This window comes from Odontomachus brunneus, unplaced genomic scaffold (assembly GCF_010583005.1).
Source record: "Odontomachus brunneus isolate Ranch 3 - 2012 unplaced genomic scaffold, Obru_v1 Obru_scaffold_059, whole genome shotgun sequence".
Taxonomy (NCBI): Eukaryota; Metazoa; Arthropoda; class Insecta; order Hymenoptera; family Formicidae; genus Odontomachus; species Odontomachus brunneus.
The window spans coordinates 1731834-1754249 of NW_022639509.1; the positions used below are offsets into that span (position 1 = coordinate 1731834).

General features: G+C 39.9%; 4 protein-coding genes across 8 annotated transcripts in view; 2 read left to right on the forward strand and 2 right to left on the reverse strand.

Moving 5' to 3' along the window:
* LOC116845986 overlaps positions 1-1644 on the forward strand; it is an 83177-nt gene extending 81533 nt beyond the window's left edge. Inside the window, exon 136 of the mRNA XM_032819281.1 lies at positions 945-1644. Coding sequence (XP_032675172.1) covers positions 945-1183 — 239 coding nt within the window. The 3' untranslated portion in view covers positions 1184-1644. The remainder of the gene's footprint in view (positions 1-944) is intronic.
* Positions 1645-1798: 154 nt separating this feature from the next.
* LOC116845987 (tRNA-splicing ligase RtcB homolog) lies at positions 1799-5261 on the reverse strand. 3 transcript variants are annotated; one of them, XM_032819283.1, is made up of 11 exons: positions 5213-5261; positions 4548-4647; positions 4244-4439; positions 3979-4109; positions 3718-3844; positions 3523-3629; positions 3287-3446; positions 2950-3125; positions 2731-2865; positions 2456-2620; positions 1799-2298 (listed from the first exon to the last, which is right to left on the reverse strand). In XM_032819283.1, the coding sequence occupies exons 2-11, from the start codon at positions 4641-4643 to the stop codon at positions 2071-2073; spliced, it is 1521 nt and encodes a 506-aa protein (XP_032675174.1). In that variant the 5' UTR covers positions 4644-4647; positions 5213-5261; the 3' UTR covers positions 1799-2070. The 3 variants fall into 3 exon arrangements, with proteins under 3 accessions (XP_032675174.1, XP_032675173.1, XP_032675175.1); XM_032819282.1 differs by having other exon boundaries at positions 5153-5261; XM_032819284.1 differs by lacking the exon at positions 5213-5261 and adding an exon at positions 5002-5128.
* Positions 5262-7360: 2099 nt separating this feature from the next.
* LOC116845887 (NADH dehydrogenase [ubiquinone] 1 alpha subcomplex subunit 6) lies at positions 7361-8390 on the forward strand. The gene is made up of 3 exons (XM_032819093.1): positions 7361-7565; positions 7832-7947; positions 8169-8390. Exons 1-3 carry the CDS (start codon positions 7442-7444, stop codon positions 8295-8297), a joined length of 369 nt encoding a protein of 122 aa, XP_032674984.1. The 5' UTR covers positions 7361-7441; the 3' UTR covers positions 8298-8390.
* A 201-nt stretch (positions 8391-8591) lies between these two features.
* LOC116845886 (receptor-type guanylate cyclase Gyc76C-like) overlaps positions 8592-22416 on the reverse strand; it is an 84084-nt gene continuing 70259 nt past the window's right edge. For 2 of the 3 annotated variants that reach the window (XM_032819090.1, XM_032819091.1), the window contains 16 exons: positions 15356-15662; positions 14775-14921; positions 14309-14502; positions 14056-14215; positions 13627-13781; positions 13189-13473; positions 12821-13081; positions 12556-12627; positions 12309-12477; positions 11984-12130; positions 11535-11892; positions 11335-11458; positions 11151-11249; positions 10925-11069; positions 10577-10833; positions 9464-10303 (listed from right to left, as the gene is read on the reverse strand). In XM_032819090.1, the coding sequence (XP_032674981.1) occupies positions 9464-10303; positions 10577-10833; positions 10925-11069; positions 11151-11249; positions 11335-11458; positions 11535-11892; positions 11984-12130; positions 12309-12477; positions 12556-12627; positions 12821-13081; positions 13189-13473; positions 13627-13781; positions 14056-14215; positions 14309-14502; positions 14775-14921; positions 15356-15662 (3720 nt within the window). Of the gene's footprint in view, positions 10304-10576; positions 10834-10924; positions 11070-11150; positions 11250-11334; positions 11459-11534; positions 11893-11983; positions 12131-12308; positions 12478-12555; positions 12628-12820; positions 13082-13188; positions 13474-13626; positions 13782-14055; positions 14216-14308; positions 14503-14774; positions 14922-15355; positions 15663-22416 lie in introns of all 3 variants that reach the window. The other variant, XM_032819092.1, reaches the window with a different exon arrangement.

Here is a 22416-nt window from a genome sequence, read left to right on the forward strand (position 1 = left end):
CCCCCCCCCCCTCGAAACTTTTTTCTGGCTACGCCACTTTTCTGGCTAAGTCCAATATTCCACAATTTACGCGGAATTCATTACGTAAGCAACTGCAATTTTCAGGAACTATATTTTTCCTGTATATTTTTATGGGACAAATTAGATTAATTTTCACACATACAAAAACTAGCTTTCGCTGTTATTTCTTCCTCGATATTTTTTGTTTGAATTTTATATCTGTTAATAATAGAAAACTGCTACTTCGCAAAATTACCAGATCAAGTGGGATTTTCTTTATTTTCATCGTAAATTAATTTTCAGTATGATTTGAAAATTATCGATATTTTCCATTGTGAGAATTCAATTTTACTAATTAATCTTTACTTCAAAGAATAATGATTTCAAGCCTATCGTGAGCGTGAAAGTCTTAGCTTTTCAACGAGCGCGTCTCAAGTCGCTACGTGCTATACAAGTGGAGAAATAATTTATTATGTCCAGCCGCGCGCTCACAGCTTTGGCTCAGCGCTGCCGGGTCGAGCCCGCCGCATTCTTGAGGTGTATTTGTAAACAATAATGGAATTCGGGGAACGCGTTTATCGCGCTGAGGAATGCACTTGTCCCACTTCCGTGTCTATTTTTACTGACCAATAGACCGCAAGGCCGTTTGGCGATCTCAAGAACGTTGACGCGTTCGCATGCGCCATCGTTTCCTACTGCAACGCGCTAAATTTTGAAATAAAAAATTTATGCATCACGAGTCCATACAGTAGCAATGACATGAGACAAAAATTGTAAATTTTAATTGTCAGTTCTGAAGACGAAGTGATTAGTTTACGGGATTGCGTTTATTTGTTTATAAGTCCTATTAGTTAGTCGAGTTTTTACTTATAATTCTGAAATACTGTGTAATAATATATGTGTGAAAAATGTGAGATTATTAACCTCTTTGCAATGTGTTTCAGCTCCTTCAGCACAAAGAGTGGAAGATATCTGTGTTTCTATGGTCGGCTTTATCATAGCATTGATAATTACGGCTCTCTTGGCACTGGTTGCCGTAGCTATCGCTGTGTCATGCTGGCTTATGGCGTATCGACGTCAGCCAAAGACTGCTGGACCACTGCCACACCCACCAGAGTTCCCAAACCCCTTGTTCACTACTGAATCCGTAGCTGAACCTTCTCCTGACTATCACCTATCATAAGTCCCTTAGAATATATAAATAATATTTTATAAATAACATAAATTTTATAATATTTCTGTGGAATGCATCTCAGACCATGATTCCTATTGGTCGGTTTTGTATTTCTGTACGCAACTCCTCCAGTGACTGTCACTTTGTCACTTTGTACTCTCTTTTTCAAAGGTTCAAACAATATGTCACTGTCATACCATGTGTACTACGACGCTACATACATACTATTTATGGTGATGGTTTGCTTCCATTATCTACTTGCAAGCAAAAAATTTGGGACTGTCTTTTCCTTTTATACGTCTTTCTTGTATTATTTTCTCTAGTCAGTGGAGGATTTGTTATGAATGTAATGCTGCGAATTTAATTCCTGTGTAAAGTCAACGAATTAGTCTAATATAGCTTTCTTATTGCGAACATAGGTAATTGTACATTTTATCTAATAAAATGCTAACGAAATATTTTTTAAAAAATCTTTAAAAAAAGACCTTTAAAGACCTTTACAATATTTTTAATTTATCAAATTATATGTAGAATTCGTAAGACAACTTGACATTGCAGTTTGACTAACTTAGATTTATTTTCAGGATTGCTTCATTTCATAACATGTACAGAAAAATGCAATAATACACATTGATAGAAATATATTTCACAGTAAATCTACATACTTGTATTACATAACTAAATGTGATGTTAATATATCTTATCGAGATTATATCTTCTCCATGCAATTCATATAAAATGCAATATTGTATAAAATAGCTATACAATTAATATGTGAACGATCGAATTTTTATGCTGTGTGAGAAGTATACGAATTTTAATAAATATTATTTAGAAAAGATACTCGCAATATGTCACAATGTACAAAGAGTGACTAAAATGTATTTTGACAAAGATTATCCCTTAATGACCGCAATTGGCCGCAATTTGATACATTTCTTGGAGATTCCAGCTGCATGGCAAGTATTGACGACGTCTGTTACATTTTTGTAGGATTCTGGCGCTTCTTCCATCACCAATTTTGGAGAAGCGACCCGGATGGATATGCCTAAATCTTCTAATTTGTCCAAAACTTGTTTATAGTCCAGATTTCTACGTGACTTCGCTCTTGAGAGAGCACGACCCTAGAAAACGTATACATATATTTTTTGCATATTTTTTATATTATAATTTCACATATAATAGATACACACTATTTGTATAGAGTCACTTAGAAAATTAGGATTAGAGAATTTGATGTAAATAGTTTTCAAAAAATTTAAACAATCCCTATATACTTACAGCACCATGACACGTTGATCCAAACGTTTCTTTCATGCCCTGTTCTGTACCAGTGAGGACATAACTGCAAGTTCCCATTGTACCACCGATTAAAACTGGCTGGCCTGTTAACTGATAGTCTACAGGAATCAAAGGATGATGCGGCGGGAACGCTCTTGTTGATCCCTTTAGCAAAATATTTATTCATTAAGAAGATAATTGTTCTGCTACGTTTAAACAGAACACTATTCATCATCATTTAATTGTAAATACAGTCGGATGTCTTAAAACGTTACCTTTCTATGAACTAAAAGAGTCTTCTGTTTCCCATCAACTATGTGCTCTTCTATTTTGGCAATATTATGGGAAACATCATAAATAACATGCATATCCAAGTCATCAGGAGATAAGTGAAATTGTTTCGCAAACGCCTGCAAATATGTCGTGTATTCTTTCGTATTTCAATTAAATAGTAAGTATTTTTAATAGTAATATTAAGTATTTGTTTTTAATACCTGTCGACTAAGGAATGTCATAGAACTCCTGTTAACCCATGCAAAATTAGCGGCAGCTGCCATCGATTTTAAGTAATTCTGACCTTCTTGAGATTTGATATGAGCGCATGCAAGTTGTCTGTCGTTGGTTTCTATATTGTCGCGCTTCATAGCTTTTTCCATCTCCACAAGTGCATCTGAAATATCATTTTATAGTATCAAATATGATTTCACAATGACTTTCATAAAAGCTCTTGAATATACGTCAAAATGTATGTCCGAATGTCTTACGGAAACTAGTAAGAAAATATGTGTATTTTATAATCGAAAATAAGCTGGTCAAATAGAAAGAAATAACCTGTAGCAACTTGATGACCAAATCCTCTGCTTCCCGAATGGATCATAACGCAAATTTGTCCTTTCTCTTCAATACCCATTTTACAAGCTGCCCACTTGTCATATATTTCATCTACCACCTGAATTTCTGCATAATGATTTCCAGCTCCTAAAGTACCTAACTAAAATACACATAATTGTAACGTATATATATTTGAGTGATATAATTTTTTAAGCTTGTGTTAAATGGTCTCATACCTGAGGAAGGCCACGTTTCTTAGCCCTCATTGATACTTTTGATGGATCAGCATTGAGCATTCTACCGTATTCTTCACAGTGCTCCTTATCTTCAGCCCAAATGTAACCTAAAGGTATTTAAAATTTTAGCATTTATGTCATTATATTCTTTGATTGCATCACACACACACACACACACAAAGTTTTCTCTTTTACCTTCTCGCAGAGACCAATCCATTCCCATCTCTAATGCTTCTTCCAAATCTCGTGCGTTCATTGGTATAATTCCTTTAGAACCAACACCAACTGGTATATGATCAAACATACTTTGAGCAAGTTGCTCCTAGAAAGAAATATTTTTATATCATTATATGCACATGTATACACATAAACTTCTATTATTTCATAACAAGTTAAAAATATACAATATTAAGGTAGATTTTGTCTTTCAAATATAGAATAAATAATATATATTACTTTTACTGGTAATACATCATCTTCAAATAAATTAGTTCGTAGTAAACGAACACCACAATTTATATCAAAGCCTACACCACCAGGTGATACAATTGATTTTGGATCATCCATGTCAAATGCTGCCATATTACCTAAATATAATAATTTTCATTTATGTTAATATTTTATTTACACACACACATACACATATTATATATATATATATATTTATTTTATATATATATATAAAATTATGATTATAATAGTAATATATTTATTATTTTACCAATAGCAAAGCCATATCCAGAATGTACATCAGGTAATCCAACTGATCTCCATACAATTCCAGGTAATGCAGCAACATTAGCAATCTGTTTCACTCCAGGAAGGAAACCTCCAATTGCACCTGGTCGACACGCATTGCGTAGCTCATCAAACATCAATTTTTCCAATGTATTGTTCACGTAAAATACTCCTTCAACCTTAAATCATAATTTGTTGATGTGTGTAATAAAATAAATATAAATATTAATAATTTCCTAATATCTTCTTGCAACTATATTTTCTATTTAATACAAAGAAGAAATTACCTTCATATTAGGTTGAAAGCCTTTTTTTATTCTCCAACAATTCTCAGTTATTTTTTCTAAGTATTTAAGTTCCTCTTGGTATTGTCTTACAACCATTTTTCTATAAATAAGGCATAATATTACATTAATAAGAGATAATTATGTAAAATAATTGAACATATTGGAACAAACATACTATATTATTCAAATATAATTAATAAATTTATATTTCTTTTAAGATAAATATAATATTGCACATTAGCAAAAATATTAATTATGCAAGTTTTCTTCAATTATTTCAGCAAAATATACTATGAATTATTTCTAAAATATAATAAAAATTGCAATTTTACAATCACATTTTGTGTACATAACAAATATGTTAAGAGTAAAATTCATATATTGATAATGTTAATAATATTACAAAGCAAACAAATTATAAATAATTTTATCGGAATACAAAATAATTTAATACCAGTTTTGTGTCACAACAATTCGCAATATTCTATATTATGATGGCTAGTTATAAACGTGACTGCATCATAATTAAACTAGGAATTCGTTATATTTATAAGTCCTATCAGGAATAAATAAATGTATTAAATATAATTGTAGACGATACGTACATTTACAATTTTTTAATTTAACAGATGATAATGATAAACTGAAGTTTGTTCTATCATTACCTTTAATCTATCACTACGACTTTTACGGTCGGTATATGGTGGCGGCTCGTAGCGGAGACTTAAGAACTAATTTTGCAAAAATAACGAGTCTAAGAATGCGATCCATTAGACGTTTCAAATACTTTGAAGCGATATAGACCAATCATGATTTTCTTTTAAGAGTTTCAAAGCGTTTGTAGCATCTAATGGATCGCGCCCCAAGTATAGATTAATTCCGAGGTTGCCGCTACGAGCCGCTAGAGTCATTAATGCAGAATTTGCAGTAGTGAATACATTGTATAATATATATAATATTTATGAGAAAATTACATACTTATTTTAGCGATTGTATCACAAGGGTCGAATAGGCTTAGGACCTAGACCCGTACACCTTTTGTACACCCTTTATTCTCAATAAAAAAAAAATGCAATAGTGAAATAACTCAAAAACAAGTCAGACATATTTAGCAGAGAGAAGCCTGATGACTCCTGCACACAGGACGCGGTAAGGGCTATCGCACACAAATTGACATAACTGCATATGCATAGCATAAGACCGTATGTACCAATGAGCATCGAGTATTAAGTCGCCATATTGGTGTTCGATGCTTAATATTCGATGCTCATTGGTCCATACGATCTTATGCTATGCAGTTATGTCAATTTGTGTGCGATAGCCCATTACCCTTACCGCGTCCACATGCAGGAGCCATGAGAGCGGCCACGCCATATGTTTTGGGCGACACCGATTTTCACGCTGGTGCGATGCGCCATCTGCATCCATTTTTCAGGTGGAACTACGTTCCCTACGCCCATTTTCAGACGATGCCGGTAAAACAGCGATTCAGTGCGTGTCTATTCTACGCCCATTTCCTGGCGATCGTGTCCGTGTTAAGCGCATAATTGCGTGGTTAAGAACATGGACTATTGCGTACGAACTTATATCCCATTCGACATGCACATGATCTTTTCTCTTTACGCACTGTCATAAATTTATTTACGTGTATATGCGTACGAAACATCATATGTACGTGTATATGCGAGAACCTGACCGTGAAAAGCATGCCCACTTCCATGCTCTACATAACGCAACGATATGCTAAAGCAGTGGTATTTTTCGTAATATTACAGACCACTAATTCCAATAGAGTAAAGTGAGAAGAAATAATTGCTTTTTAAACGAAATCAATATCTGTTGTAGTTGTCGAAAGAAAGCAAAAAATGCTGGCGGCATATAAGCACTCGACCGCGACGTCGAAACGTACGCACGCTTCCACGCTTTATCTAAAGCAGTGATGCTTTCGTAATATTATAAACCATTAATTCCAATACAGTAAAGTGTGGAGAAGTCTGTGCTTTTTGAACGAAATCGATACCTTTTGTAATTGCCGAAAGAAAGCAAAAAATACTGGCGGCATATAAGCACCGCGACGTCGTGCTCAGGCTTTTATATGCCGTTAGCATTTATTGCTTAATTTCGGCAACTACAAAAGATATCGATTTCGTTCAAAAAGCACTGTCTTCTCCACACTTTACTCTATTGGAATTAGTTGTTTATAATATTACGATTAATACCACTGCTTTAGGTAAAGTATAGAAATGCGCGAATGTGTTTCGATGTTGCGATCAAGCTCTTACATGCCGCTAGCATTTATTCCTTATTTCTCGGCAACTGCGAAAGATATTGATGTTATTTAAAGAGCACTAGTTTTTCCACAGTTTATGCTACTGGAATTAATGTTTTATAATAATGTGATTAATATCGTTGCGTTATGTAGAGCATGGAAGTGGGCGTGCTTTTCGCAGTCAGGTTCTCGCATATACACGTACATATGATATTTCGTACGCATATACGCATATATGTAAATAAATTTATGACAGTGCGTAAAGAGAAAAGATCATGTGCATATTGAATGGAATATAAGTTCGTACGCAACGGTCCATGTTCTTAACCACGCAATTATGCGCTTAGCACGGACACGAATCGCCAGGAAATGGGCGTAGAATAGACACGCACCGAATCGCTGCTTTACCGGTATCATCTGAAAATGGGCGTAGGGAACGTAGTTCCACCTGAAAGATGGCACATCGCACCAGCGTGAAAATCAGTATCGCCCAAAACATATGACGTGGCCACTCTCAGGCTTCTCTTTGTACTTAGCATACTTTTCACGTAACATATCTTAACGGCTAGTTAGACGAATATTGCTTCAGGTTAGGTTAGGTTCAGTTGTATTGGAGTTCACGAAAATGGCTAGTAAGGCTGCGACTACTTTTCGGCAAGTGAAGCCTATTTTATCTGTTAATAGAGAAGACGCACGTCGAAGAGTACTTAAGCTGTACAAAGCATGGATTCGTCAAGTACCACAAGCATGTGAGCAATATTATTTCTCATGTATTATTAACTATAAAGTTTTTATATTTGTCACTTAACCTACGGGATAATCTTTTATCCTTTACACCATCATATATGCATTTATTTATAATTCAAATTATCTCTTGTAGTTATATAAACTGTTGCGATATAAACTATTAGTTCGTTGATGATTTATTCTTAATGTATAAAAGTTGTTTACTATCCTGAGATTTGATTTCAAATCATTGCTTACCTATTCTAACATTTATACTTTCTTTTTGCAGTATTGTTATATGATATTCCCAAAAAGGAAGCAGACTGCAAAAAAAAGATACGTGAAGAATTTAAACGTCATGCTCATGTAACTGATGTAAGGATTATAGACCAGCTTGTTATAAGGGTATGAATATATACTAAATATAAAAATAAATCATTTTGTAAACAGATAAAGAATAAAAACTAATTAGTTATTTTAATGCAATAATGAAATATAATTAAAGATTATAACTATAATAATTAAGGATAAACAAAAGTTACTAGTGATATCTTTTCATACTGATTTAATAATTGATAATTATTTTGTATGTATAATATTAAATATAAGATTATGTACTTTAATAGGGTCAAATGGAGTTGCAAGAAGTCGCTAACATATGGAAACCTAAGGGACAATTAATGACTTATTGGCAGGAAACTATGGAAAAGAAGCCAACTGATTTCATGTCGAAATTCCTCGCAGGTCATGAATAATTTTCTCTAGTTTTGTTAGTATTTGAAGGTTATTTTTGTCTGTATCTTAGAAATATAATAAATTGTATGTACATAATATATACAAGGCTTGAATAAGTGGATATATTTTCATGTCCTAGTAGTAAAGTATATTAAAAGAATTCATATTAAATGTAGAAAGATGTGTGGAAATAGATGAACATATTACATTTTTAAATAGAATTGTACAATCTCTTTAATTTATATAGAAATTTATATAGAAACATATATTTTAAATTGGAGAAATTTCTTAATATAAATAAAAATTACTGATAATTTGAAAAGATTAATCTTTAATTGACTCTTATAGAAGATAATATTTCTTTTAATTTACATTTTATCTTTACATCGATATATTATTATTCAGTTATATACATTTGACATGATATATTACTAAGCACCTTAGGTACAATCTAGTTCACTTTTCACAGCCATACGGATAATTTGCTTCCTTCAGTGAACAAGTATAATTAAATTTAGATTCTAGAGATACTATTTTATATATATATATATATATATATATATATATATATAAAATAGTAATACTATTATATAGTATAATATATATAATAGTATTAACGGTACTTGGATTTATATATGTATTAATAAACATTTTTTATACATATACACACATCTTATACATTCATGCTGCATGTTTGATTGTGCGCGCGTATACGTACGCAATGCCATCCTAATTCTTTTTTTCACACCGTTAAACCAAATAGATCGTCAATCGATCTAAGTGTCTGTACTTTGGTCATGATTTTTATAAAATAGTCTAGCGTTTTCGCGCTATACATACTCGAATTAAAAATCTTAAAGAGAACAGTCCTGTGCCACATAAAAGTCGCTTCCTGCATCACCTCGATGGACACGTTTCTTTTTTTTAGTACAAGTTATAAAATAAAATATCTAGATATTAAAAAATATACAATGTCGGTAACTTTCATATACATAAATTGCACATAACTAAGCTAGAAAAAAGATGGCAACAATAACTTATGCTTATGACTTTCGTAAACGTAATATATTCCGCGTAGTTGCGCAATTTCTTTCCTGTTCCTTCACACGTGATTCCATCTCTCGCTTTTCTTCATCGCGGAAGAAACAAAGAAAACAAAAATAAAAAACATCTCTCGAATCGTGCGCTAGACTATACTTTCGCGTTCGGGTTGCATCTCGTACCGTTCCATCCCTTTTCCTAAATAGACTTCGCTACTGCGCAATCCAGTACCATTGAACAGATTAACTAGCCAACTTCTAATTGAATTTCGCGCGGAAGACTTTTTATCAGGTACACTGTCCGTGCTAGGCCCGGATATCTCCTGATCCAGCGAGCGCCAGCGCTTGATCGGTACTACTTCACCCATGCAGCCGCTGTCGTCACCTAATAACGGCATCTCTGCTTCGTTCGGAGAGTTACCGGAGTGAGGCACAATTATCACATTACCGTTAGGATGATTATTATCCAGTAATTTCTCGGTTATGTCTGTTTTCGAATTGATCCGCGTGAACTTGACACAATTCTCTAACGAACAGAAGATCTTCTTCGGCTCCTTCCAGGAGAGGCTCGGCGACTCGAAATGTTTGTTGTATATGTCGCAGGGGAACGGATCCAATGAGCGAGATTCGCGAATGACAAGCTGAGACGGATAGTCACTCGTCGATGACGAGGATGCGATGGTAGACAGACGCGCATTTTTTCTGAACTTCGGTCCTGTGTCCGCAAGGAAATCCTCGAAGGCCATCTTTATCTCGATGGCGCGTTCCTGCGCTTCCTCCATAATCGGGACATTATCTATCGTGGTCTTGGAGACGCTCTTAGCTAGAGACAGGCGAGATCCTTCGAACTTGGGTGCATGGAACGAGCGCGGAACTGGACTGGACCCTCCGCATTGGGACGACGAGTCGTCTGCTAATAAACGCGGTACATTCGACTGTCTTCTTCGCGGTGTACAGAACAGAGGTGGAAGATCACCTACATCAACCTGCAGAGACGTAAAAATTCATTTTATATAAAAGAGACCATGAATGGGAGTCATTAAATAAAACTGTACACGAAGTATATTCTTCTTTAGCGATAATTTTCATAAAAATTACGGAATTATGTCACTCGTAACTTGGAAAGCACTGACGACTTTGAAAATAAAAATAAGCGTGAATCTAACATGTATAACTATCTAACATAATTTTAGAATATTACACGAATATTATCTAAATCTAGCATGTATAATTAAAACCTAAGAGTTTGTTACACGAACCTCTCGTTTTTGAATGGCTTTTTCAGTGGCTCCTATGAGCCAATACGTCTTTACTTCTCCTTTGCCTTTCATGTGTATAAAGCCACGCTCTTCGACAACATACCCTCCAATCTTGTCGAGAGCATTCTTGCATTGCTTACTGATATGTATTCGTAACGGTTCTCCGTTGGATTCCATGCGAGACGCGGTATTTACCGTGTCCCCAAACAGGCAATACCTGGGCATCGTTAGACCGACAACGCCAGCTACTACAGGACCTGCAATTTAACGTTCATATCGTCATCTCTTCTATCGATCCCTGTAATCGCATAACATGTCATGTGTCATTAAAAACACATCGTTTCTTACCCGTATGAATACCGATACGTAGCTTGAGAGTTTCATGAGGTCGATGAGCTATGGTGTGCTGTTTAACAGCGTTAAGTAATTCCAACGACATTGATGCTATCTCGCCGGCATGCCTATCTCCATTTTTTATCGGAAGACCGGAAACCTGAATGTATACAGCGCGTCGCGCATTGAAAGATGATTCTGTCGTGATTAATAAATTAACGCATCAGACAATGCTACTTACGACCATGTAGGCGTCTCCGATCGTTTCCACTTTGTACACGTCGTATCCTTTGATTATACGATCGAACAAGGTATACAGATCATTCAAGAAATTTACAACCTGCCGGCACGATTATTAAGTCAGCGTGGATAACAAATATTAATTCCGTCGTATCAATAAGACAGAATGTAAAAGAATATAATACCTCAAACGGCGTGCTCTCCGCCGACATCGCCGTGAAGCCGACGATATCGCTGAAGTATATAGTGACCAGATCAAAGGCCTCGGGCTCTACTCCGATACCGTTTGTTAGACGATTCGCGACGGGCCTAAAAGCAACCGACGAGATATCCCATGAATGCATATACACTGGATTACGCGTGGTTGTCGACGAAGATGACTCACTTAGGTAACATTCTATGCAGCAGGTCCTCGGTTTTCTGCTTTTCCTCGAAAAGAAGGCGCGTACGCTCACTGACTAGATCTTCGAGGTTGTTCGCGTATGTTTCCATCATGTGCATCATTTGATCCATTATATTTTGATTCGTTCCAGCCTTCATTGCCATTAGTCGGGTCCTTATCACCTTGAAGTCTGGCCTAACGTTTGGATCTTCGTCCCAGCAGTCTGTAATAGTATTGACCACGTATTCGGCGCAATCCGCTTTAGACTTGGTAAGCACGTCTATGTCAGGCCTGAACGGCAGTTTCTTCTTGTCTTCTTCCCTTTCCTTTGGGTTGTAGTTCTTCACTCGTTCTATGATGTCTATGGATATCAATGATCATGTTTACTTCTTCGACAGCCTCTTGGCATCGGTCGCGACGAACACCGGTGTCGATGATATTGTAATAGTTACCTTTGGGGTCCATAGTGATACCGTACGGTCCCTTTCGCCCGATCATTTCGAAGAGAATGATAGCGAAAGAGTAAACGTCTCCTTTCTGCGTGCCCCTAATCGCGTTATTTGGTTCTCTCAATAGCTCGGGAGCCTTCCAAAGCAAGTCTGAAAAATAAGATGAAATAAGCAAAGAAAGATATCGGAGGCTCTGAAGTTGAGCAAATAGCAAGAACCGCCGCTGGATGTTTAAATCTTAGCAAGAGAACAAAGTAACATCCAGCGCGACGGCTCTTATAAAACAAAGTGTAACGATTAAAATAAAGTAGAAGATATTTATACGTACTTTGATAATACTGATGTTCACCGATGCTGCCGGATTCGGCGCAGTGACGCATATCGTGAAGACCGAAATCGGAGACTTGGAGTACCCAACGTGAGGTCACGACGCAATTGGAAGACTTCAGATTACCATGACAGACTAGCACAGGTGAATCGTGAATGTACAGCATACCCTGTTTAGGTAGAAGTCATTTCTAAAATCACCTTACAATACTGTTATATCTTTTTTACTTTTGTTTAAAGACACTTACCTTAATGAGATCGTGAACTAACGACGTAATGAACATATTATCTAACTTGATATCTTCGTTTTCGATAATGTCCTAAAAAAAAAATAAGACATACATTGATAATGAGCACGTGTAGCTCTCTTTCTCGTTCTTTCTTTCATTCTTTATGATTTTCTCGATATAGCTTCGACTTTCAGAGAAATTTATGTATGATAATATGTTCCTCGCACATAATACACTATTACGAATAATAGTAGGATGTCACCGTGATTACGCTGTGACGTACATAAAGACTTCCTTTGGCACAATACTCGGTAAGTAACAATATCCTCATCGGCTCCACGCATGCTCCGATGAAAGAGTTGAGATTATCGTGTCTAATTTCACGGAGAATGCGCAATTCCTTCATATCGTCCCGTGAAATGTCTTTTTTCTTCGAGAACTTCAGCTCCTTTATTCGCACCACTACGCCGCGATAATGGCCGGTCTGCGCGAACACTTGGCCGCCGCATTTTGACTCGTAGGACATTGCACTAACTAAACTTAACTGTAATCAAAAGGTGTTTAGAACATCGGCGACGCATGAGAGCGCAGGCGTTCAAGCTGTCACAAAGCCGTTAAAAAGTGCACGCAGGCACTACTCGCGCTACTCACCTTACTAGGGGAGGACATCATGTTGTCGAGATGCGGACTGTGTATCTCGCTCAAGTCGATCCTCCAGAGCAATCCCTCTATCTCCTGCTCTATCTTCCACTTTCGATAAATGCTGATAGTGATCGCCGTAGCGCATATCACCAAAACACCCAGCACACCGGCGGCGATGATGCTGTGATGATGCGTGTCTTTCTTCGGACAGTGCTCATTGAAGAAACCGCAGCCGGGTTCCGCCTCCGGCTTATTCTTACCGGGCCAATCCATAGCTCCCGATGGTCTGTACACCTGCATTGTGCAATCGCGTCGTGTTTTTTATTCGGTGCCATCGCAGCGCGTTCGAGTTTTACGGTTCGGTGATTTAAATGTGAATTACGACTTTTTTGCTCCTAAAACCCGCCCGTGAAAAATTTTCTGGAATGCTACAAACAACTCACTCACTAGAGTTTCACCCTGCTGGAACTGGCCCACGGGCTTCATCTGGTAGTCGCAGGTAAAGTTGCTGAGTTTAAAAGGCTCTTTCTTTAGAGCGAGTACCGAGAAGTTACCCTCCGAGTCGCCGAATTGGTCCAGCTTGATGGTCGCGCCACTCACACCTACCAAGGCAAAGGAAAAACGTCACTCTTTTCCGAGCACACGATTTTTCGTTGACTGTAAAGGAAACATTTACAGACAGAAACATTTACAGATATTTATGCCCAGACAGAGACCAAGTGGGATCCACTTAAGAATCGCATCGATCTGTGTATTTAGATCGGGGATCGACCTCTTGCCGTTTATCATCGTTGCGTCAAGTGGTAGAGATCGCGCAAACCACTCGAGATTAATCCTATCGATACAAATTACGTCTATCAGATTATACATACTTACTTTGATATGTATGATTCTTGATAATCGTTTCGATTATCCGAGAGCCGTTACTGGCGACCTCCATCAGCGTTTGATTCGGTTGATCCTCCAACAATTGATGCAAAGCTCTCGCGTACAGTTTGACGGAATCGTACAGATACGCCGCGTGAATGGACACGTACTGAAACGGAAATGAAGCGTGTAACGAGACAGTTGCGCGGTTTGCGAGAGCGGTTTAACCGCTCCGGTTACGGGAGCCACCGTCCGAAAATACCTTCTCGAACTTTTTCAGGAGCTCAGGAGTCGTGAAGTTGAATGGCTTCTTCGAATTGTAGTCGCGGACCTTCTTCGTGAAGTCCTCATAAACTTGCGTCGGCGGCGATGACACGACCACCATCAACGAGCGTGCCTTTTGCAGGAAGTTCTTTGGCTCGAGACAATTTTTCAGAATACTGAAGTGTTCAGGTTCTGTCAACAGTAACGGCGAACTATCACAATTGATTTTAATGAGTTGGAAGTTGAAGCGCGAAGAGCATCGTACGATTTGCACGCGTGGGTGCGGATATATGTTTAGACACATGTATTTATAATCCGTTCTTAAATTCACCAAGAAATCGATCTTGTAATCGAGCTATAAACAGCGCTATATTACGACACATGTGGTTCGATCGATCGTCTGTTTATTATCTAAGTTATAAATAACACATTTGATAAGGGGAGCTCATGCTAAATCTACTCACTCCACAAGTATTTCTGCGCTTCGCGCGGCGAATACGTCATCATATCCACGTGTATCACCATGTACTCCCCGTTGTCCAGCAGCTTTTGGTTTTGCATCGAATTCATCATATCTATCAGTGACATTGCCGTACCCAGGAAGATGTAAACTGAAGTAATAAGCGTGAACATTTCGGATTGAGTGGAACGAATGGAGCCACCGCGTAATGCACGTAATTCTTCCTTTCTCATATAAACAAATTTGTTACTTTCTTTCTTCTATTTCTAACAACACTCGACGTACATACAAAAACATAAACGAAAGAAAGACTTTTATATTTATACGTGATTTATTGTGAACAAATGCACTATGCGGCTAATCAAACAGGACAGAGCAAAGAAACGCGAACAAAGCGCTGTCTCTAAGTTCAAGATCGGCAAGATTAATGCTGGATCCCAAGAGACGGTCGCCGGGAGTTGTCGATGCTTCTCAAATCAGTCTACTCGAGACTCGATCCCATCGGACTGACTGACTGACGGACAGACGGATGATCAGCGACCGTCTCTTGCGAGCCACCGCAAACGTAAAGAAATGTGGACTGACTGCGGGTCTTATTTTTGGTCTCCTGTATTAGTTGGAACCATACGGGGACTTCGCAGCAAGGCAGCCTCTCTTCGCAACACGTGTGCCGGTCCTCGACGAGCCTGTGGTGGTTTACGGTGAGGTTGTTCTCGTGCGCCTGGTACTCCAGGGAACGGGCGACCGTAGACCAGGCCATCTCGGCCACGATCGAGAATTTGTTCCATCCGTAGTGCAGCAGCAGGGCGATCACTGACTTGGTCACCTGCGTGTCCGGCGGCTCGGTCCTCGCGAAGGTGTTTACGTTCGAAGCCTTGTAGTCGGAACATTTCTGTAATACAAAAAACAAAGTGATCGTTACCGCACATATGCGCGACACATTGCTCAACGAGCTCCCTCTCCCTTCTACTTACGAAAATCGTTTCCAATCCCCGGATCCCACCCCCCTAACATCGTGAGGGAACCTTATTTTTAATCGACCCATTTCGCCGTCGGCCCCGCGGTCCGCTATGAAGTAATCGTTTAATTCATCGAATCGCAAGCCGGGATTTATTTAGCGTCGCGCCACGCCGACGCGACGCGAGTAATTGAATTCACTGCATCCGCTACGTCCGGTTTTATGTACCTGTTCACATCGAACACTCTGAGATCTGCATACGATATACGGGTGATATTGCATAAGATATCCAAAAGCATGATCTTAGTCAGCGGTCGTTAATCATTATTATTCGCACTTGGTATAGACATTTTTTCATCTAAGAACGGCACAATCAACGAGCGATATCCGCACGATTGCTCGATACAACTAATTAACTAGCCACGTGCAATTCTACCGACTGCACGCAGACGGCGTGTCGTTGCGTTCGCTTATCGCCCAGCGCGCTCGGTGCCCGGCAATTTCTTTCAGTGTAACCGTAACGTGGGAGGAGATCGCGAGTACGCCCTTTCCTTGAAAGTAAACGAGCGCACGTGTGTACGTAAAACGCGTGCGTGGTGTACACCAAGCTGGGCTCTGGTCCGTTGGTGCAATGAAAACGAGCGTAGCCGCGAAGCAAGCGGGAGGAGAACGACGACGACGACGACGAGGAAGAAGAGGAGGAGTACGAGGAGGAGGAGGAAGAGGAAGAGGAGAGGGCGAAGCAGAAGGAAGGGAAAAGGAGACCGCCGCGATGGAAGAAAAAGGACAAGAAGAGCGGGGTGAGAGAGGAGACCGAGAGCAGAGGAGTTGGAGAACAAGCGAGAGGAGATGGGAGAGGCAGAGGGAAGAGGAGAGAGAGAAAAAGAGGAGAGAAAGAGAGGCAAAGAGACGGAGATGCACCAGGAGTAATGCAGCAAAGTGGGCTGCGTCGGGTGCCATGGTGTGTGGCGCGGTTAAATATAAATCCGTGGCGCGGCACGAAGGAGGGCAGGAGAAGTGGAATGAACGGGGCGACTCTCTTCTCTTCTTTCCTCTCGTCGCGAGCGCACGTACCCGAAGAGGTGCACGGGGCGACTGAAATGTGACATGCGCTCCTCATTAACATATAAATTAAACGTGACAGTCGTGGGGCTTAGTCCTTCTTTAACTATAGCGACCACCGTCGCACCGCCGTTGATCCCTTTCATTCTCTTCTCGACTAACACGGCCGCCGCCGTCATCATCATCATTATCATCATCATCATCATCGTTGTCGTCGCCGTCGTTTTTGTTTATCTTTATCCGGAAAAACCTGGAATGTCGCGGTTCAGTTTGCGAGCCGGCGCCGCGAATGTCGCAACGTTGCTTTTTTTATTGATTTTTAATTAATAAACAATGGTCCCCGGTAGCGCCGGGAACTTTGGTAACGCGAACATTGGTCAATCGTCGAGCTCGAGAGGAAGTCGCCAAAAACGATATCTCGCGACGGCATTCAAGAATCTAATGTGAGTTTTTATGTTTCGTGTGTTGTCACCAGAGAACATATTTACACGATATCGCACTCATTTGTTACTGTTCATACACCCGGTATATATCTCTTCTCGTTTCTCTATTTTGTTTGCTCTCGAGCAATTTAACGCTGCTATAACGACCGTCTCTCTAATTTGCCTATCGCTCGTTGAGAGATCGCTGCAAGTGTAGCACGTATATCGTCGTTGCGGATACACCGATTACCTTCTCGTGATAAATTTTAATGTCGCTAAAATCCACTTAAATACTCGTTCAAAGTATGGCCATTAAAAGAGGAATAAATCAACAAAAAGAAATTCTATAATTTGGCATCACCACCACCAATCCTTTTCACTTCGGCTTCACCCTTACAGAGAAGAAAACGCTTGTTTTTCAATCGACTGTAGCCCAGATGGTGTAGTAAATTATAAAAATATCGGCTTACGCAGAGACTCACGTAGCGCAATTGCAAGTTATTCACTAAGAGGAAGAAGAAAACGAGGAGGTCGAGGAAAGGAAGAGACGATTATATGCTCGTGGCCAGTTTTGCCACTAATAGCTTCGTTCATCGGAAGGAGAAACCAACCGCATGGTCGTAAGGTTCTCACGGGTGTGTATTTGTCTGGGCCGAGAGTCGGGAATAAAAGAGGAGCAAGAAAGAGAGACAGAGTGAGAGAGTAAAAGAGAGAGAGCTGAAGCGGGTCAGGTTTGTTTATCGGGGCCTGGATCCCGACTTTTCCCTTCTCGCGTGCGACCGATAGCCTCGGTAGACGAAACTAACTGACCCAATGCTCCTCGGATCGGTTAGCCTAGTTCGTGGGCAGGAGACGCGGGGACGAGAGTTCTTCTAATTTTAGCATTGCGATCTCGCGCGACCCGAACGTGCTCTGGAATCTTCCGGAAAACTTGACGTCTCGTTAGAGCGAGATCTCTCGGGGGGCAACGAACCGTATTCGCGAAGTATTTCATGCTGAATACGGTCCCTTGGTCCTTTCGACCAGGTCAAACTGGTCGCATGACTACTCACACGTCCTTAGTCACTGACACCCTGGAAGTCTGCTTTTTTTCTGCGACCAGTGGCGATTGTTCACAGTTTTAGTCGTGAAGTCATCTCCTTTGGAGTCACTGAATAGGCAAAAAGCTTAACTGCAATGCTGGTCGCACGATAAGCCAGGTTCTTTTCCAGAGTGCCAATGATTAATGGGATGTCAATAATTGGGTGTTTTACTCTACCTCGCACGGAGGAGACGTCTCGTGCGAGCACGGGACGAAAAGCGAGCAATCAACCAATCACCTTGAACGTCGGTGTGCGCGATGAGAATGCGAAACGACGTATTTCATTGGCACACTCTCCCCCATTTGAAGATCACGACGTTTTCAGATCGAGGGGGAAGTTCTCTGTTAAAGTCCGCTCGTTGAACTCCGCCGGTCGCCCTCGACTTCTTCGCGGACTCTGTACCACCATCGCGACGATTGCCTCGCGATTTCGCGTTGCGCAGTCGCACACTCTCGGAAACTTACGCACAATCGCAATGACAAATCGCTTCGTTACTTCTTCCCGTAATTATCGCGTCGCTTTTATCCCGACGTTTCCTTTCTGGACGACGCAATCGTCGGAGCACGTCGAACGCGTCATCTCGCTCTCTTCCCTCGAATATTATCAAGTCGATCAGCAAAGGATTTGGCTTGTTAAAGAAAATGGAAGACGAAATCGTCCAATTTCGAGGGATTAATGATTTCTACGAATTGAATGAACATGAAATGTGCACTCAGTGTTTTTTAGACATCTAACGAGGACTTCTATGAACTACTCTTCTCTGAACACCCGAATTCCCTAGGAGAGAATTTAATAGCAAACTGACAAATGATTTGCGGCAACTTCATATGCACCTCTCCACTTGGAGTTTGTTTATCTCCGGCTTTTTGCACGGTGAAAGGCCGGTTGGCAGGACCGGTGGACAAAACTGAGCCGCCGCTCAGAGCGGTTATCCTAGTTCGAGGTGCTCGGCGAGGTGGGCTTTGGTCATTGCCGGCTCGACGCGGTGTTATTCTGGGCTCCACTCGGCTATATTTAGACGAGACCACCTTGAGGGAGCTCAAGTCTCGAGAGCTCTCCGTGGCACAACGAGCTGGTTTTCTCTGCCGGCCGATTGTGTCTGGTTGTGCAACGCCGCCGCCACCGCGCGACTCCTTGTGCCGGCGGCCGCTCGAAAAACAGCCGGGGAAATCTCCTCTTTCGCCTTTCCAGCCGACTGTGCGCGACTTTAAACATCCTTCGATCGGCCCCGGTCTGCTTTTTCGCCGGCCGTGCGCAACGAATAGTTTGCCCGCGGTTACGTTGCGCAACGTTCCCTCCCGCTAAGGTTTGCTTAACCTTTAAACGGGTAATTAGAGGTAATAACGGAGACAGATATCCCTTCCTCCCCCGAATGGCATTTATTTATAGTCCTCACAAAAATGATCCTGATGTCCTTACGTAAGATCGCGAAGTGCTCCTCGCGCGTTTAAGGAGATACTGAAAATTTTACCGACAAAACACTGACATTTTTCTACAAAGTTTACGTCGTATTGGTTATGCAAAATTACAAATTCTTTTACGTAATGAAAATACGTGCAAAAATAAATAGGAGCATTGCTCGATATGTAAAGAAAAAATTTTAAATGTAAAATCTCAAGCTGTCAATTAGCGCAATATTTGCCTAATCCAAAAGTTCCGCAGCTTGTATATACCGAAAGTGTGGATGCTCCTAACAGAAAAATTATGAAGAACATTGCTCTACCTTCACATCTGTATTTGGAAGTTTAAAAATATCGAAAAAGTTTGCACAAAGATTTTTACACATATATGATTAGGTTTTGCGTTGAATATAGTAAAACAAAGCAACACACACATTCATATAAGTTCTGTAGTATATACAAGAGATACGAAAAGGATAGCGTGATTATTGGTCTGTTTTTTTCAACTGCATTGCTAAATTGCAATAAGTTAAAGTGAGACAAGTATATGTTTTCTCACTCTAACTTATTGCAGTTCAGCAGTGCAGTTGAAAAAAACAGACCATATGTTAGTGACGATCGTCTCTGCATTATCGACATTGTCCGAGTTCGTCATCCCACTCCAGCATCCCCTTCTGAACTACTTGTGCGGTGCATCGAATGACAAATCAGGTGAAATTATATTGAATTCTATACTCTCGCAGACGCACACGCTAATTGCTTACCGGCATGATAAGGAAATGATTCTTGTCAGTGATATGCCTGCGACCAGGAATTGTGTGTAACTGCACTTAAAAGATATAATCTCATCCTATAAGCGGAATCCTTTAAATTCTAGAGAATTTTAGAGAAATTTTTGTATATGGCCTCAAGGAGATTTTTCTACAACCAAACGGAAAATATTCTAAGCGCAATATTCTTCAAGTTAGAGGAATTTTGTCTTTCACATCCACAAGTTTGTTTTTAATGGAAATTTCTTCTAGTAAGAAGATATTCTGCTTCAGGTGAACGCATTCTCTCGACGCAAAAGGAAAGAAGTTCGAATAATATCCAGTAGATTTTCCATTAATAGCTCTTCTAGTAAAAGATTTTGCTTAAAATTGGAGATTACAAGAAAGAGTATCTTACAAATAGACGATCCTCTTCATCTATTTACTTTTTAATCGAACGATTTTTACGTGTAGTGTACGGATGTTATCGTGATACCTTATACTAATAAATTAACACAATAATAACGACAACTGCCTGAAGAAGTTGGATTTAAACTAAACAGAATTTACCTTGTTCTAATGTATTTTTAACATCGCTTGACCGATCCTGTATCTCGTTTTTCTAAATTTTAATAATTCCGCATTCTCATATTATTGTATAATATTAAGCAATTTTCTACCTCAACATTTATTTTTACGAGAGGCAGGAGAACGAGAACCGACTATGTGCGATAAAATTTCGCGACGCGGTTCTCGGAAAATAATCACGGATTTGTGTGTCAAAGTCCTTCGATTCGCCGCGGCACTGCCTACAACCTCGTTCCAATTCCACAGATTTCCGTCGTAACGCACGGGACGATTTTTTCGAAGCGACTCACGGCGTGGTTTTGCGTTATTAAGTGCGAGCATTGCGTAACGCGGTGTGCTCGTGCGAAAAACAATCGCGGAAGACCTTGTTCGTGCCAGTCAGCCGACCAGCCAGCCGCGATCTGCACCGCCGATTTCGCGCCGCGGCAAATAAGAACGATTCTTGCAAAACGACCGCTTTAAACGATAAATGCGTATTTTTGCGATCTCGACCTCCGCGCTGTGTACCGCAAACAAGCACGGTTCAATATTCCAGCGTCAGCTACACCTTTCCCAACACACAACGTAACAATGCGTAAACAAGAAACGACCAGTGATATCATTTATAAAGCGCGATAAACAGCTATAAATCGTAGCGATTGGTCGCCGAAATATCGCGCTAGTATAATTAACACCCGCTGTGAGTTATTGTTGTAAACATCCGTGACAATGTCGCAATGTTTACCTCGTACATTGATCTATAAGTGCGGCCTTATCGCGCCTGTTTACAGTGTAACAAGTTCATCTTAGGCACGGACGGATATCGCGCGCTCGGCACATTGATATTCGTGTCACTTAAACCATTTCATAAACTGACCGACGGATGACGTGGCGCGCCTCGGCTCGTATGCGTTTCACGTAGCCGACATATGTCCAGTGAATCCTCCAATCGCATATAAATCAACGATACTTAACCGCCTCCTCATCCTGTTCGCACGGAACGGAAGTGACACCTGAGGAGGAGAACTTCCGCGGAAATTAAGCGTTTATATCGGAATATAAATATATCGCGTTATCGTCCAGAACTCCCCACACTCGCTTATCTGAATAAAATAATCCACGGGGATAATCCACCGATGACTTCCGTTTTCTGACAAAATAACGGCCAACGGCTTCCTATCCTCGTGTTTTCGCAATGAGCGAGATCGGTGAATGAAAAATACTATTACAAAATTCTACTGTTAGCCTGAATTTTTTGGTAACTGTAAAACAGTATAAATTATTTCTAAATCCTGTAAGCAAAATATGTAAATGAGGTAAGAATAACAATACCCGGACACGTTGGAAAAAAAATTTTTTGTATTGTCAACTATAATCAAATAATTATTATAAATTATAATTACTAT

What these genes read in the sequence shown, in the direction of transcription:
- LOC116845887 (XM_032819093.1), top strand. Translation starts at nt 7,442, where the DNA reads ATGGCTAGTAAGGCTGCGACTACTTTTCGGCAAGTGAAGCCTATTTTA. An exon ending in TCGTCAAGTACCACAAGCAT is followed by an intron (nt 7,566 to 7,831) that starts GTGAGCAATATT and finishes TTCTTTTTGCAG; the next exon opens with TATTGTTATATGATATTCCC. An exon ending in TAGACCAGCTTGTTATAAGG is followed by an intron (nt 7,948 to 8,168) that starts GTATGAATATAT and finishes GTACTTTAATAG; the next exon opens with GGTCAAATGGAGTTGCAAGA.
- LOC116845987 (XM_032819283.1), bottom strand. Translation starts at nt 4,643, where the DNA reads ATGGTTGTAAGACAATACCAAGAGGAACTTAAATACTTAGAAAAAATA. An exon ending in ATGATGTATTACCAGTAAAA is followed by an intron (nt 3,845 to 3,978) that starts GTAATATATATT and finishes ATTTCTTTCTAG; the next exon opens with GAGCAACTTGCTCAAAGTAT. An exon ending in GATCAACGTGTCATGGTGCT is followed by an intron (nt 2,299 to 2,455) that starts GTAAGTATATAG and finishes TACGTTTTCTAG; the next exon opens with GGTCGTGCTCTCTCAAGAGC.